This window comes from Corapipo altera, unplaced genomic scaffold (assembly GCF_003945725.1).
Source record: "Corapipo altera isolate COAL_440 unplaced genomic scaffold, ASM394572v1 48, whole genome shotgun sequence".
In the NCBI taxonomy this organism is placed as follows: domain Eukaryota; kingdom Metazoa; phylum Chordata; class Aves; order Passeriformes; family Pipridae; genus Corapipo; species Corapipo altera.
The window spans coordinates 2,006,543-2,022,263 of NW_020884931.1; the positions used below are offsets into that span (position 1 = coordinate 2,006,543).

The 15,721-nt window shown below is 38.9% G+C and overlaps 1 protein-coding gene across 2 annotated transcripts in view; it reads left to right on the forward strand.

The window, feature by feature from the left end:
- FSHR (follicle stimulating hormone receptor) overlaps positions 1-15,721 on the forward strand; it is an 87,276-nt gene that overhangs the window by 54,617 nt on the left and 16,938 nt on the right. Inside the window, exons 3-6 of one of the 2 annotated variants that reach the window (XM_027659349.1) lie at positions 3,485-3,559; positions 3,949-4,023; positions 11,628-11,699; positions 13,868-13,945. In XM_027659349.1, coding sequence (XP_027515150.1) covers positions 3,485-3,559; positions 3,949-4,023; positions 11,628-11,699; positions 13,868-13,945 — 300 coding nt within the window. The remainder of the gene's footprint in view (positions 1-3,484; positions 3,560-3,948; positions 4,024-11,627; positions 11,700-13,867; positions 13,946-15,721) is intronic. The other variant, XM_027659350.1, reaches the window with a different exon arrangement.

Sequence of the window (15,721 nt, forward strand, 5' to 3'; positions counted from 1 at the left end):
ATCCATTCAAAGGCTTGTCTGTATCAGAAATGATGCTCAAATTGCCGGGCTGGATTTCCTGCGATAGCTAGCAGTAGAGCTAATAGTATCATTCATTACAAACAAACAACATAATAACAGTCCTATCTTCTCTCTTGATGACACATAATAAGACATACATTATGAGCAATCATCTGTTTGTGTGTATTTATACTGTAAGACAAATCACTTGTTCAAACACTAGCCAGCAATCCCTTTTTTCTGTTTGTAGCTACTGCCACAGGTATTATTTGCTCTCCTCTGCAGAGGATCTGAGTCTGCTGAGTTGGCTGTTTGATGTGAGCAGCAGTGGTTTGTACTCTTAGTGCCATAGATACCTGTATCCAAGATGGTGTTCTTTGGGTTTTCCATGAGCAGATGGGCATTTTTTTACCAGCTATGAATAAATTGTTCATGCAAATTGTGCAACCAAGACCCAGATTAGTGTTACCTATTGTCCACAGTGTGTGACTGATCTCCTAAACAGAATGGTTTTATTTTATTCATCCTTCTTACCTGAATGACAGCCTTGGCAGATATATGTGCAGCCGAAAGGACAGGAATAGCAATGGCCTTCTGTCAGAAAACAGCACTTTATTACTGTAAACTGGGATTCATCTGCAAAGAACGATGATGAGTAAGGATTTCCTGGGGAGAGTGTAGAAGAGGGTGCACAGTTCATTACAGGGGACAGAGAGTCTTGTCCTTTTCCCTCATCCCTGCAATCCCCTGAACATAAAGGATGAAACCCAGCACCAGAAGAGTCACTGCCTTCTGCCATTGACAAGTTTCCCTTTTGTTCCTTTTACTGATCTTGAGATGCTCATAACCTCAGCAGCTGCAGCAGTGATTCGCTTGAGGTGGAACACAAAAAAAGTCATTGTAAATGGATGTATTTTCATTCCTCTTAAAAAAACCCCAAACTCTCACCTTTGTAACTGTGAATTGGAATGTTAGAATGAAAGCTAAATCATTTACCAAATCTCTGAAACAGCCCCACATGGGAGTCTTATTTAATTCTGTTTAAATCTAATCTGTAAGAAACTTAATATTTAAAAAACCTTATCCTTCAAAAACAGTTTAGAGGTTCCTATCTTCCTAACTCTCTTCATTCTTTTCCTTAACCATGCATTCTCCAAGCCTTCCAAAGTGTCATGGTCTGCTTGTGCCCTACCTTAATCTGATCTGTATCTTCCATTTCTTGAATAGAAACAAAGTCAATAACCTGTCCAACTCTTAGGAAGCCAACACAATCTCCTGATGCAGAAACATTCATTTTTAAGCAGTCCATTAAAAGAGATATGTCATCCAAGTTGTTCCAAAGTTAGATAGCAGATTGGATCATAAAAAATTATTACCCTCAACAGCACTATCTGCTGGGTGAGGTCACTGCTGTATTATGGTTTCTTAATAACCTTTTTTTCCCTGTATAAGGCCAACAAATTTGCAACATTTTTCCCTGAACTGCTTAGTGGGGTGAAATCTCTTCTGGCTAAATGGATTTGTTAGCATTAAATGTTCTACTTTTTCTGACGGTTTTCTTTTTTTTTCAAGACAACTGGTTTTTTGGATTGTGGGGAATGGCACACATACTGCTGCCCACCCAAAAAGAGCACAAGCAAAACCAAACCAAATCTTAAAAGTATGAGACACCTGCCACGTTGTTACATCTTCTAGATTGTAGTTAGGCAAGTGAATTGTGTACTGTCATATCAATACATCGTAGGGGATGAAAGCTTCTATTCTATTCTTCTAGATATTTCTACAAATATTTTATAATGCATTATTTTTAAAGAAAACAGGAAGATAATAAAAAGTTTTTGAGATATCCCTTGCAATGGCTGTGTACCTCGCGTGGTGTGAAGGAATCCCTGTCTCAGTTGAAGCATTTTGTTGCTGATGAAAATTAAATAATAAAGAGGAACATATTCACATGTGAGCAGGTGGTTCAACACTGCTAAACAAATTCAGGTCTCATTGCACCCTACCAAGCACCTATTATCAGTCCTCATGTACTTTTATTATTTTATTCTCCAGTCAGTTTAGAGCTCCTGGAGTGGAAGAGAGATGGATTTCTTCCTTAAAAAAACCTTGAGGAAACTGGAGGGAAAGTTTCTTATTAAACTAAAAAAATATTATTAAACTAAAATATTAAACCACTGGGATGTATTAAAATGGAACAGGTCAGATGGAAAACTTATCTTCTTTTACAAGGTTTTTGTTTGTCTTAAATGGGCTAGTAATTTGTCAGGTATGGTTCAGTTGTTACTTTGAAGGGAGTAGAATACTTTTTATATTCCTCATAATAATTTTTGTGATTATTTTTTGACCGTGCACTTGACATTACAATCTGTTGTTTTACCTCAGGCTTATTTGAATCTGTTTGCAACCATCATCATTTCAAAAGAACAAGGTATCCAGGAACAAGTGTCGTCCAGTTTGCAATCTTACTATTTATCCAAGGTTTCATTCCAAAGATGTGCACAGTTACCTTGCCATTAAAATCCAGGAGGCCATCACACCACCACTAAATTACATCTGTATTACAAATTTTACTTCCTGCAGCTGACCTCAGCCTGGGAAAATAGCATTTTTGCACCATTTCCAAAAAAACAGCAGTGGGGAATCTTCTGGTATAGCTGTCTTTACCTTGACCTTCCTGGTCAGTGCCAGCATAAGGGATGTAACTGGGACAGGTTGCCCTGCAGTAAGGCCCACTTGGTTCACCAGGAGAGCTCCTGAGCTCTAAATTACATCAGAGCCTGAGACCTCTCTTTGCCATCCCACAGATTAAGGAAGCAAAGAAATGTGCACTCTGGACTAGCAGGAGATGCATTCTAGTGTGTTGATAACAGTAAACTGGCCATTTATATTCTGCAGTTCTGCGACTGTAAGTGGGCATTAACTCTGTACAGATGAGATCAAATAGTTTTTTCTTCAAGGTGTGAAAGAATTCTTCATGTCTGTGGTCTCCAGCTCCTGTTAATAGGGCACATCTGCTGGTGGCTTAGATTTAATCTCTGTACTTCACATTGGGTCTAGACAGCAGTGTCTTGTTCCTGAAGTTGTGTCATATTTCTAGGGAACTTTTTAGCTGTCTTTATTTCAGTCACCTTCATCCCCTATTTTCTTCACTGAGTTGAAAGGTTTCCTTAAATTTCTTTTAGTATTTTGTAATTTCAGAGATCCAGAAACCCATGGTGGATGGGGCCTGATTTCTAATGCACAGGGAATGGTGGCAGCAGGAGGTGCAGAGCTGCCACTACAGATACAAACTTCAGTCTCAGACGATGTCCATTCCTGAATATTGTTTTTGACATGGCAGTATTCAGCAGTGTTTCTGGGGTCTGTTTTGTTATCTGATATCTATCTTGGGTTTAAAAATAAATTTCTATTGAATTTTTAACTTGTCCATTCTCTGCTTCACCATGGCTTGAAATATCTTGGCTTCTAAATTATTTTTCAGAGAGATCTCACAGAATGATGCCTTGGAGGTCATAGAAGCAAATGCGTTTTCCAACCTTCCCAAACTACATGAAATGTAAGTAATGAGCAATCTAAATGCACAGGAGACAATTATAAAGATTCATTATAGGCATATCAAAGGTTTTGCAGTTTGGTTCAGGTAAGCACAGAAGAATTCATAGCGATATAGAAGCATTTGAAATCTGCCTTTGTCTTTTCCATCTTCTTATTGAACTGTCCTTTTTTTTTTACCTGGTCAACCTAAAACTTATCTTCAGACCACTACCAGTATCAAAAGGTGGTGGGGTCTGCCAGTCTGTGGTAGGCTGCTCTTTGAAATCATGCAGATCTTCTGCTGTCAAAAAGAAAATCTTGGCATATAATTCCACTACATCACAGGACAAACACAATTTTAACATCAATATATTGATATATTTTCTCTGATGTTTCATTTCCTCTTTGCAGAAGAATTGAGAAAGCCAACAACCTTGTGTACATTGATGCAGATGCCTTCCAACACCTTCCAAGCCTCAGATATTTGTAAGATCTTTTGCTTCTTGCAAGTACTATGGTCACTTTGAATGGCACACGTGTTTCTGTGCTGAGCACTTTCGGTGATAAGACAGGATAATGCCCTTTCCTTGCTACTAGTTGCATATTGTCAACCCACGTTTTCATGTCTGTAGTCCTCAGAAAAGCTGAATAGGTTCCAAGGAGTAGTCCCACACACAAGTTCCTCAAGCCTTTCTAAGCAACAGGTTGGAACTGAGTGATGAGAAGAGGAGCTGGACCATTTTATGTCTATAGAAACAGATTAAAGTTGAAATTCCTCCTGAGAGCTTTGGGACAAAAAATTTCTCTCATCTGTCTTTACCATGTTACTGCCCTCTGTTACGTGTCATACACATGGTCTTAAGCATTCAAATTCCTATTTCTTTAACAAAGGCAGTGCTGTAGCAGCAGTTTTCATTAATGCTTGATGTGAGATGATTAAATCCCTAAAATACAAATATATTGATGTATGGTATAGCTTTATTTCATCAACCAGCCTCACTGAGTCATTTGTGCAACTACGGTTGCCACATCTACTTCCATGGGGTTGCCATCAAAATTCAGTGATAATTGAATGCATCCTTAAAATAAACTGTTACTCAAATATATTTTCACAGCTTTTGGCACATGTTTTTAACATGACTAATAATCTCTCCTCTGCATTGAAACCCCAGTGAAGTCCAATGAACTCCATTTAATAGTAATGAGTTTTAATGGTCATAGCTTAAACAGCTTAAGTGGTGCTGTTTGGTGACCAAAGGCATATGCACCCAGCAGGATATCAACTTAACTTTTGTGTGGCTGTCCACCTGACCACATACACCCCTTCGTATTTTCCTGACTCACACAAGAAACTTTACTCATACAAGAAGCTTTATTTTCCTTACTCATCTAAGAAACCTGGTAATGATTTCTACATTTCAGTACATAAAAATAAGTGTTTAGTTGTCTGCTTAGATATTTCTTAAAGACAGTATGAAATCAGGTCAGTGGTCTAATAGGCATAGCTCCAAGTAAGTTAATGGCTATATAAAGTCTTTGAAAATCACTAGTATCTGACAGGTTCTGGGCTAAAAAAGGCCAAGAGGCATTGCTTTGAATTTGTACTATAAGATTTGAGATTTAAGATTTGGACTTTGGGAGATAAGGTGTATTTAGCACTACACGAACCATTACAGTTTAAACCCTCATTGAACCAGAATATGTGATTAGAGTTGTAGTAGGATTGTCGCTCTCCACAGATTTTTGACTGATTTCTGTTTTACCAAATTCATCAGGCACCTTGATTAACTTTTCTGTGTGCATAACTGAAACACAGATTTTCTCTTGACAGTAGGGAAATAAAGCTTTAAGTTTGCATTTTCATGAGGAGAAATCATATGCCTATTTCATCTCATTTCAAGCCTGAGTCATTTAGCACTGACCACTGTCTTTGGGTAGGTCTGTCTACCTATGAATGAAACCACAGCATTTGTTTATCCCATGTAAAATGCCCAGAGCAAGCTGCTATGTGTAGTACAGTTGTTGGATGTACAGATGAGTAGAAAGAATGAGAATACATTTCTCTCATACAAAATTGAAGAAGAAAAAATGTGAACACACTAATGAACACACCAATTTCAGTGGTTGTTTTAAATGTGGGACACAGAAATCATAGCTCATGAAGAGAAGGTAAATTTCCTCTTTAAATACCTGAAGTAGTGAAAGTTTTTCTCTTGACTTTAGTGGTTCTTGCCTCTTTTGAACATTTGTCATTTGCACACTCCCACACATGTTGACTCAAATATTCAGAGATTCTACCTGTATAAAAATTCAGCTGCAACAGCAATACTATGGCCTACAGAAGCAACAGATTAAAAATACAGAGGATTGCTTGTCTACCTGACCATTCCCCTCTCCTCTTTGTCTAGCTTTATTTGCTAGCTGTTATGAGAGGGAAATGTATTTTGAGTAGGTTTTAAGCTTTTTTCTCTTGTGGGCATACAGGGCTGGAAGAGACTCTCCACACTACTGTATTCTATTTTGTCCTAGATCCACTTCATATATCCCAATAATTAAGTGCTATTTATTGACATTCTGGATGCTCTTCACTGTTCCCTGCTTTCTTCTTTTTTTTCTGGAAGAGGCTTTTCCAGAAACTCAATGATTTTGTGACTAAAACATTTGCTTTAATTTTATACATGAACACTTAATTCACATTAATTCCCATACCAAAGCTTTTCTCTAATTTATGCTCAGAAAATTCATCTTTGGTGTTTACTCCACTAATGGATTTATGCTGCATTCCCGCTGTGCCTACCTTTTAGGAGGCAAAACCCCCCAGTCTTGTATGACTATAAACAGTACAAAAGGTGCAGGCTTCATGGCCCAGAGCTTCTGAGCAGATGAATGTAGGTGTTGTGCTAATTTGTGGAAGCTGTTCTGGGCATACAAATCAGTGCAACACTGCTGGCTTCAGTGGAGCCACATCATTTCTCACCACAGGGACCAGGAGCAGGACACAAAGTCCCTTTTGGAGCCTTCTAGGTAGCAGCGGGGCCCAGGTGTGATGCTGAGTTACATCATGCTCAGATCACTCTCTCTTTCTACAGCCACACCTTCATGTTCTCTCTTGGCACATTTCTGTAGGAAAGGTTGCCATTTTCTCCATCCCCTGGTTTCATTCACTAGTGCTTGCCCTTTTAGAAACTGAAAAGGCAGAAAGCTTTACTGTTTGAAAGAATAGGATAGTTAATTTAATGAGAAAGCAGAAACCTTGATGGAAGGCTGTAAAACAGCATCTGGTAAAGGTAACTCGGTCCTTGTAGTCACCTTCCTATGACATGCAAGGAAGGGCCAGTTTGTGAAAATATAAGGTAAGATGCTGAGGGAGTAAATGGATTGATGATTTTTCAGTTCAGTTAGTTTTTGTTTTGGTTTGAGTTGGGGTTTTTTGTGGTGGTTGGCTGGGGTTTTTTATACAATACAGAACTAAAAGATAGTAGACATGTGGGACTATAATTTAAAAATAATTCAGAAATGGGTTAAGCATCTATGTGGATAGAAAAGCCATCAACAGCTATTGCAGAAATGATAAAAATTTTAAGGCCATGAAAGAAAACTTGTAAACCCTTGTACGTTACAGCCTAATTTTCACATTAATTGCTGGAAGTTAGGAGTAGGACATGGTTTCATCAATATCTTGTCACAAAACAGATTAGGAGATTCTGTCTGACCATGTAAGGAGGTATAGTCAGACCCAGTTGCAACCAGCATGACAAAGCACGGAGACTTGTGTACCTGCCCACTTTTGGATCATTGTGATTCTGCTGAAGTGTCCAGCTATGATGGCAGTCTGGCAGAGTACAAGACACATGGTCTGATTCCTTACACAGTGCTGCGACTGTGAGAGAACTGTCAAAACACAACTGGGAAAAATCTTCCAGAAAAGTATCTATTTACTGACAGTTTTCATATAAAAACACAGAGACTAAAACTAATCAGTCTTAGTGCCAAGACTGAGCCCAAGTACCACAGCCCATCAGTTCCTTGCATTGCTTGCAAGGCTTTCTCTGTGCTTCTTTAAAAATAGTTGTATAGCCACTAGGCCTTATTTATGGGCAGGCAGGAAGCTCAGGATAGCACTGTCATCCTCTCAAGCTTCATGGGCTTGTTACAGCCACCAGCTGTTGAACATTAATATGCTTTTATCTCCGTCACCTTTGGTACAAATACATTTCCTGCTCACCCCACTCCCTTTGTCTCCTGCACCTCATCATTACTAGTATGGCAAAAACACTAAGGAGAGAAAAATACTGAAAAAATGCCATGCTGAATAGCCTAAACCTTCTAGAAACATACAACTTTAACTTTCTCACCAGTCTTTTAGAAGGAGTGAAGAGAATTGCTAATTGGTCTTCTAGGGTATATGCCAGAGGGACAGACTGCTTCAAAATGGTAACTTACTAACCTTTTCATTGGTACAAGATTATTTATCTGGCTCTCATTAAGGAGACCTGTAGCATTGTCTGTTTAATAATGTAGTGATGGCTTTTCAAACCCATTTTCTTTCCAAAATTAGTTCTCATATGTAATCTGTGTCCTTTGGTTCTTTTTTAGAGGGACATTGACATTCTGTATTAAGCAATCTCAGTTTACAACAGAAAGACTTAAATGCAACACTCCTTTCAGGTGAACTTTGAGACCATGAGCTGAGTTGTTGGAGTGGAGAGGAAATGTAGGTTGCCAAGCCATGTGTTTTATCTGCAAAAGGAGCAGAGCCCTTTTGCAGAACCCTCCAAAGTCTTGCAGCTGCTTGTACCTGCCTGGTCTTATTTCATGGAGGATCTGACACATGTGTATCTGACATGCTTCCTAAACCCAAACCTGTGCTTGCTGCAGATGCAGCAAAGTCCACATAATTACTGATCCTTTGCATGGAGTTGACTTTTAAATAAAGAGAAGTGAAGCTCCAGTCCTTCCTTTTGCATGGCAGCTTCATGGTTAAAGACCTTCCACCAGAAGTGGATGTTGCAGATTTAAGGAGCCTGGGGTAAGAGAGTCAGAGGAATGTCTTGCTGGAATCAGACTCATATGCAGCATGAAGTAACCAGTGTGATTAAGAGACACAAAAATAATGCTTCCTGAGTGATGTTGTATTTATCTCTGCCTACCTTGAGTTTGCAATTTAGCAAATACCCACAGTAAATTGATGAGGTAAACTGTGTTCCCAGATTTGTCAGAACAGCTCCTACAATTTGGCATAAAAAAGAGCAGACGTGTTGCTATATCTGGAGATAAGCAGTCAGAATCTTCCAGGAATTAGTTTCGGAAAGATTTTTTTTTTCTCTGCTGATCGTGGTGCTGTGTTTTCTTAAGTGCTGACTCCAGTAAGCCTTTTCAGAAAGACAATTAATGCTTTGGAAAGAAGCCATCAGCCGCCTGAAAAAAATAGGTTCTTACAAAGCTGTTTATGCATGGCAAGGGGGGACTCAGTTGTAACACAGATTAAAGAACACACTTGTTTAAAGTGAGGCTACTAAGGAGGTATACATTATATGGTAAATATATTGACAAAGCTGTCCTGCAGGAAAGATATTCAGTAAATTGTATTATCTGCATTCTAAAAAGATTATCCACTTAAAGGCCTCTGGAGATTTGCTGGTTGAATAAAAAGACAGGGAAGATCTAGGCTGCAGTCTAGCTAAATATTTTTTTAGTTCTTCTACTGCATTTAATTAAAAGAACATCCTCTCCTGCTCCTAATCACCATTCCGCACTTCTGTGCAATCAAGTGCCTTGTGCCACCTGTAGATTTACTTCAATATGTAATGATTTGACAAAGATGCTTTCTTCTTCATCTCATGCTGCTCAGTTGACACCAGTGAAAATTGAGCCCTGAACACTTTGGAAATACTGGAAAGATCAGAATTAACCCAAGGCATTGAGGATGTTTTTTTCACACATGTATGGTGAAAGCCCTGCTAACCAATTTAGAATTTTGATATGCTGGGAGGAAGTTGCCATTGGGAGCAGTGTTTGAATAGCATATGTTAGAATACTGTCACCTTTCATTGCTACACCATGAGGACTGACATTTTGTCGGGAAAGCTTCTGATGTCTTTTCCTCTGTCCTGCGATAGCCACACACTACTTGACGGCAGTTTCCTTCTTCATTTACCCACTAAAGGAAATGCATGCCGTGATTTGTATTTAAAAGGGCCTTTTAAAAGAATTGCATCAATTTTTAATGTATGACTCATTTAAAATTAAAGGCAGCTTTCAACTAAAATCTTGTATATCTCCAGTAATTTAAAGAATGTATTTTAAAGTACTGTAAGGAGGAGTTAGAGATTCTTCTCCTATTGCTTCTAATTTTTTTTGGTGAACTCCTTTTATAAAGTGTAAGTGCAGAAGTGCTTTAAGTAATAAGGGCCTTGTGTAATGCACCTGCTTCATTAATCATGCTTTCTATTTAACTGTATGTAATAATTTTTCAAAGGCATTTTTGCTAAGCTTTCTTGGTCACATATGACAGCTGTTATTTTTAAGCTAATGCAATGTCAGACCATCCTGACTCCTGAGACGAAATAGTCATGACATTTCAGCAACTTTCCCAAATTGGCTTCTTGAATATTCACTACACCACTTTAATTTTTCCCTGCATGTAAAGTATTGCTTTCTGTTATAAGATGAGACAGATCAAAGTTGGCTTTTCAGCATCCAAAGATACCCAGATACCATCTCAGGGAGCTCAGAGCAGTACTTATGCCAGTGAATGACTATTTTATGGACCTATGTGTCATCCTGAGTTCCCAAATGTAGGATTTGGTTGTCACATACAGGCGTTCAGTTTCAGTTCAGATTATGAAACCTGAAAGACTGCAACTCTCCTGAAATAATCTAGGTTCATAAAAAACATCAGATGAATGATGTTACATTTTTCCACTCTCAGCCAGTCCTTTCTGTTACAATTCAACTATTTCAGGAATGATTATGAAAAAAAAAAAACCAGAAGTCACATCTATTAATGAAAAAATATTTTTTTTAAGTGCCAGGATAAAAAATACCTTCTACATACTATCAATATATTCCTTAAAGAACCAATATTCTCAGTGGAAGGTCACCTTCTCTACCATCTCATATATTAAAACCACAAAGATATAATTAAACTTTCAAGAATCCAAATTTTGTCTTTGTTTAGTGGAGTAAACATGAGACTTTTTGGTGTCTGTGAAAAACTCCCACATGGTCAGAGTCCAGCCTGGTCCAGCTCCTCCCTCCTGAACTCAGCCCTCTTTCCAGCCATCAGTTGTCACCAGTCATCTCCTGCTGCATGGCAATATCATGTTGGTCCTGCCCTTGTTACTGCTCTGGATAACAAAATTTTCTTAAATTAGACATGGTACAGCTCTGTGAATATCTGTGACCATGTGTCCTCACTGGTTGTGGGCAGAGGGTTATCCTTCAAAGTCAGCATTTCTGGGATGGTATTTCATGGAGAGGAACTGCAATGCAGAGGTCGTGATGCTCAGTGCAGTGGGAGGGTAGAGGTAGTCAAGAACAGAGTCTCAGGTCCATTTCCGCTTGCACAAACTGCTGAAATATCCTCCTGTGTTTGGTTCCTCACTATCAGAGGTGCTGGGGAATAAAGCAACATAATTCTTTCCTAATTTCATGAATTAATGGTATTTCCCATGGACTTAATGTATCCTCTATTAGAGTAGAAGGTTAAAATTGTGGTAATTGAGTTGATACTTCTGTCTTAAAACAGCTACTATGAAAATAATTATGCTGTGTCAGTGCAGTTGATTTCTTAGAATACAGTTGGGAAATTAATATGGAAAGTTTCCTGAGATCATCAGGAGGGACTGTGTAATTATCCAAGGTAGGGTTTCTCCTTTTACTTCAGTGGGGCAGAATTCAACTTGCAGTTTGAAGAAAAACCTTTTTAAATTACAGTGTGAAGTTTCCTATTGGCAAACCCAACTTTTGTGGCTAACCTCTGTCTTTTGTGGCTGCCATTTTAAAAGTCGAGTGTTCTTTCGTCTTTTTAAGTTATCAGTTTTTTCCTGTGGCAGAGCAAATAATCTTAGTCTGTTCTCTCCCCTTAGGTTAATATCAAACACTGGCCTTCGGTTTTTACCTGCTGTCCATAAGGTTCAGTCTTTCCAGAAAGTTTTGCTGTAAGTTTGAACGTTTGCTTTTTAGTTTTCAAAAGCCCCCTTTGAAAGTTCTTCTGCTCCAACAAAGCCTTTCAAGACATGGTTCCCCTTGCATTCATTTATTGGCTTCACGGTATCATTTTGGGCTGTAATTTTGCAGACATTGATGATAATGTGGCTCCAAGGGTCTCAGTTCTCTCTAGGTCTCCCTTCTACAAAGCATTGTAACTTGCACTTTACAGAGCACTCTTCCTTAAACTGCACTATGAGCATGTGTCTGGATGGCCCAGGGGACAGTAACAGCCTTTTACTACTCTTTCACAAGTTGAAATCCAAATCAGGATGATGGCAGTGGAAATTTGTTGCCACCTGGTGACAGTTTTCTGGCCAGCATGGGAAGAGTCACTGATCTCAGAGCCCTGTTCCGTGAAAGGTGGCCACATCACAGAAGAAAGAAAAAAAAAAAAAAAAAAAAAAAAAAAAAAAAAAATCTAAACTCGGGGAATTATCTTTACCATGCCTTTTTCTCCCCTTGCAGTAAAACCATCCAGAGAATGAAAATTTTTTTCTATGGAAAATTCAAGTGCCAACAGGGAACAAAAATATTTGTGTAAAATTCTGTGTGAAAATAAGCTATTTTTCTGTTAAAGAACCTTTTATTCTGTTAAAAAAATGTGTATCAGAAAAAGACTGATTTTTTTTTTCACCAAAAAAATTTTGACATACATTTTTCAATCAGTTTTTAGTATAATTCAAAGCATTCTTTTGGACAAGATTTATTGTTAATTCACATGCAAAGTTCTGATCTTCAGATATTTGATTGGAAGATTTCTAGCTGCAGAAACATTAATCCTGCAATTGTCTTAGTTGTAGCCATTAATATAAATAAAAATGCATATAAAACATAGAGAGAAATGTCTGAATATAGTATACATACATATAAGACAAGAAATCTATTTCTGTAATACGCTTGACATAGGTAATTCTGACAACTTCGCTCCTCAAAACCATCAAACAAATGCATCAGAGCCTTCCACCTGTATCCCTTGGTATGCCCAGTCTTAACTAGAGTGGAATTACTGTGTCCTGCAGAGCAGGAGTTATTTGGTGGGTTTTTTCAGGTGAAACTCCTCACTTTCCTGTAAGAATAAGAAGACCTTGATACCATTTTAGTCCCAAACTAGGCCTTGGTTCAAACTCTGGTCCCATTGGAGTCAATAAGAAAATTACCATTGGCTTCAGTTGTGCCAATATTTAAGTCCCAAAAATAGGTTTGGATAGGGCATTGATATTTATAAAGGGCTCGTGCAGATCCCTAGTAGAGGGATACAGTTTTATTGTGTGGGTGCCTTGTTCCCTCCCTATTCCTGCCTCTGCTGACCTCAATTTGCAGAATGAAGCCTCTCTGTAAGTGTCACCTAATAAAGAGTTGTGGCTGCATTGAACTGTCAGCATGAGATAATTTTGGAACCACGCTTAATTTCAAGCTTTGCTGACAATTAATTTCATTCTGTGCTTTCCAAAAGAAACAGCATGGAAACAGCCATATCCCCAGTCTAAATTATGAGTAATACTATTTAACTTCTTTGAGGCCTATTTTGAGCCAGCAACAGAACGTTCCTTTTTTCGTATCAGCCACAACTGACGAAAGACGGAAATTCCTACTTTCAGCCAACTGCATTGGTAGGGCTCTGTGTCTTAAGTTCTTAAGCATATACAAAGCTTATAAGCAACCCTGTTGACATCAGCAGGGGAATGATTCATGGGCTGGTAGGTACCCTGCTGAATCAGGCCAAAAAGGCTAATGGTTTTCCTTCTTCTGGCTGGGAGGCTGTGAGAAGGGGTGGCCTCACAGCCCCTCAGATTGCATTTTCTGGGTAGTAGGTTTGCTGGAGGAACTATTTCATCCACCTCAGGGTTATAGACCTGCACTTTTATGTATTTTAATGACTTCAGTCTATTTGGGAGGAAAGTATGGGGGTGTTGGAAAGGTTTTGTTCCAGCCTTTTTTATCAGGAAGATTTGTGCTCTGCAAAAAAAAGTCTTGAAAACTTACATCATTACCCTCAGCCTATAGTACTTCCTCAGACTGAATATAAGGGAAAATACTGTGTTTGAAACAGCATATTGTATTGAAAGGCTCACAGAAGTACAAAAAGATGTAGTTTCTAATGTATTTTATTTTTCAGAGATATTCAAGACAATATCAATATACGAGTAATTGAAAGAAACTCATTCATGGGCCTGAGTTCTGAAAGCGTGATTCTGTGAGTAGACATAGAAAATTCATTATTCTCCTTGTTACCTCATTTCCAAAACCAGGAGCTGAGCACTATTTCATACACTTCCAAATTCAATTTGATGTTTTAGATTTCTCCCCTGCCCCTTAGATCTCTGTATTCTGCTTTCCTGACATGAAAAAAATAATGTTTTGGGGTTTTTTTGTTGTGTTCTAGTCCTACTCTTTATTTTAAAAGCACAGCAGAGAGCAAATTTAGTAATTACTGATGCCAAGGTTAAACACCTACAGCAACAGTCCATGTGATACAAATTGTGTTCAAGAGGATGGCATGACTCATAAATATTTACAGTCAGACGTTTATTACTTGGACAAAACATATGTAGATGTTGTGGAAATGTGGTATATTTGTATGCAATGTTAATGCATTGATACAGGCTGGTTCATAATGCAGTTTCAAGCTGCATGGTTAGATGACTCTACATTTGACTTGAACAGTCATGTATTTTAATGAACTAGCTGGCTTCTTTGATCCTTTCTGTCTGTATATCAAAACATACTGTTTCCTTGCTAACAAGCTGCCTTCATTTCACCTACGCAGTGGCCAGACTGGAAAAATTTCCCGCTCTGTGTGTGTGGTTTACCTCACATACTGAAGCAGACAAGCAAGATTTGAATTGACTGATTGGGCTCACGTTGATTTTGGTGGGAGCAAGGTCAGATCATCAATAATTGAAGAAAGGCCAGTAGCAGGTCACTTAGCTTTCTCTCTCCTTTTCCCCCATCAGTTATGCACAACCTCTGTCTACTTCAAGTTCTGAAGTTTTAAATACAGACACACAGACCCATACACACAAAGGTTTCCCAAATATATATTCAAGCAATGACATTGCAAGTACACTGGTTCATCTTCTCTCCTATAATGATAATATTAGCTGCTCAGGTGGGACTTTGTATTTTCAGAGCACTGCCCAACAAGTACTGTGTATTTCCATAATACCACTAAGGGATGAGAAACATATCCCAGATTTTTGCTGTGCTTTGACCTCTCTTTGCCACTTGAGCAGATGGAATTGACTTCTCTTTTCTCCCCAGAATGTCTCATTGCTTATATCACGAAGAAATTCTTTACTGTGAGGGTGGTGAGGCACTAGAACAGGTTGCCCAAAAAAGCTGTGTGTGCCCCATCCCTGGAAGTGTTCAAGGCCAGGTTGGGGCTTTGAGCAACCTGTTTTAGTGGAAGGTGTCCCCGTCCACAGTAGGGAGTTTGGAACCAGGTGATCTTTAAGGTCCCTTCCGATCCAAACTATTCTATGATACTATGATAGAATTACTGACTGGATATTGAAGGATAGTTGTTTCTGAGGACTTAAGGCTGCTGGTTCGTTAGCAAAATTGGCCTGGTGATGTATCATGTCCACTTCCAGCTGCTTTGCCCTGTCTCCTCAACAGCCCCATTGCCATGAGCTCCCAGCACCCACCAGTGTGTGCAAGAGCAGCAAGGGCTGTGCAAGCAGACCTGGCCACCACCACCCTGGTCAGGTGATGTCCTGACTTTGCTGTGGTTCTGCTCTGGGACGGAGGCCCTGCGCGTGCCCTTTCAGAGTCCCTGATTAGGTTTTCCTTGTGCTGTGGTGAACTTAGGTCATTTTAGACCCAAATTTGCCAATTTTCTATTCAAAACTGAAGTCACAGCAATGCAGCAGGAACTTTTGGTTAAACATCATTTAGTGAAACCTGACATGTCAAGATGATTAAAATTACCCAGAATCCATTGAACCCCCAGATTCTACAGAGAAACAAT